Genomic DNA, 720 nt, shown 5'->3' with positions numbered 1-720 from the left:
GACCACAGAGTGTCATCTAAAGGAATTGAGGTGGATCGAGCTAAAATTTCAACCATAGAAAAACTACCACCTCCAAAGAATGTGAAGGGAATCAAAAGATTTTTGGGACATGCAGGATTTTATAGAAGATTTACCATGGATTTTTCTAAACTCTCTAAACCTTTGTGTAATCTTCTTGAAAAAAAATTTGCATTTGACTTTGATGATGTTTGTTTGCAAGCCTTTAATGCAATCAAGGAGAAACTAATTTCAGCACCAATTATGATTGTACCTAATTGGAGTCAACCTTTTGAAGTTATGTGTTATGCAAGTGACTTTGCAATTGGAGCAGTGTTGGGACAAAGGCAAGACAAACTATTTAGGGCCATCTATTATGCAAGTCGGACATTGAATTAAGCTCAATTAAATTACACAACAACTGAGAAAGATATGCTTGATGTGGTGTTTGTTTGTGACAAATTTTGGTCTTACCTCATCGGTACAAAGGTGATAGAGTTCACTGATCATGCAGCACTTCATTATTTGTTTGGCAAGAAGGATGCTAAGCCTAGGTTAATTCGTTGGATCCTGCTTCTTCAAGAATTTGAATTGGAGGTTCAAGATACGAAAGGAAGCAAAAATTCAGTTGCTGATCATCTCTCCCGGCTGGAGCAAGATGAAGAAAGATCAGATTTAGTGATCCAAGAAGCATTCCCAGATGAGCAGTTGTTTTGCATGTGA

The 720-nt window shown here is 37.2% G+C and overlaps 1 protein-coding gene across 1 annotated transcript in view; it reads left to right on the top strand.

Moving 5' to 3' along the window:
• The window catches only part of LOC137946418 (uncharacterized), a 2,868-nt gene extending 2,148 nt beyond the window's left edge, over nt 1-720 (top strand). Inside the window, exons 3-4 of the mRNA XM_068792701.1 lie at nt 1-30; nt 487-720. The exon at nt 1-30 is cut by the window's left edge and continues 72 nt beyond it. Of these exons, the coding sequence (XP_068648802.1) occupies nt 1-30; nt 487-720 (264 nt within the window). The remainder of the gene's footprint in view (nt 31-486) is intronic.

This window comes from Aristolochia californica, unplaced genomic scaffold, assembly GCF_029961685.1.
Source record: "Aristolochia californica isolate CCGP_79_NKW_82.1479 unplaced genomic scaffold, dmAriCali1.0.hap1 SCAF_1, whole genome shotgun sequence".
Classification (NCBI taxonomy): domain Eukaryota; kingdom Viridiplantae; phylum Streptophyta; class Magnoliopsida; order Piperales; family Aristolochiaceae; genus Aristolochia; species Aristolochia californica.
The sequence above is the reverse complement of the archived record's forward strand: the minus strand, read 5'-3'. Positions and strand labels throughout refer to the sequence as shown.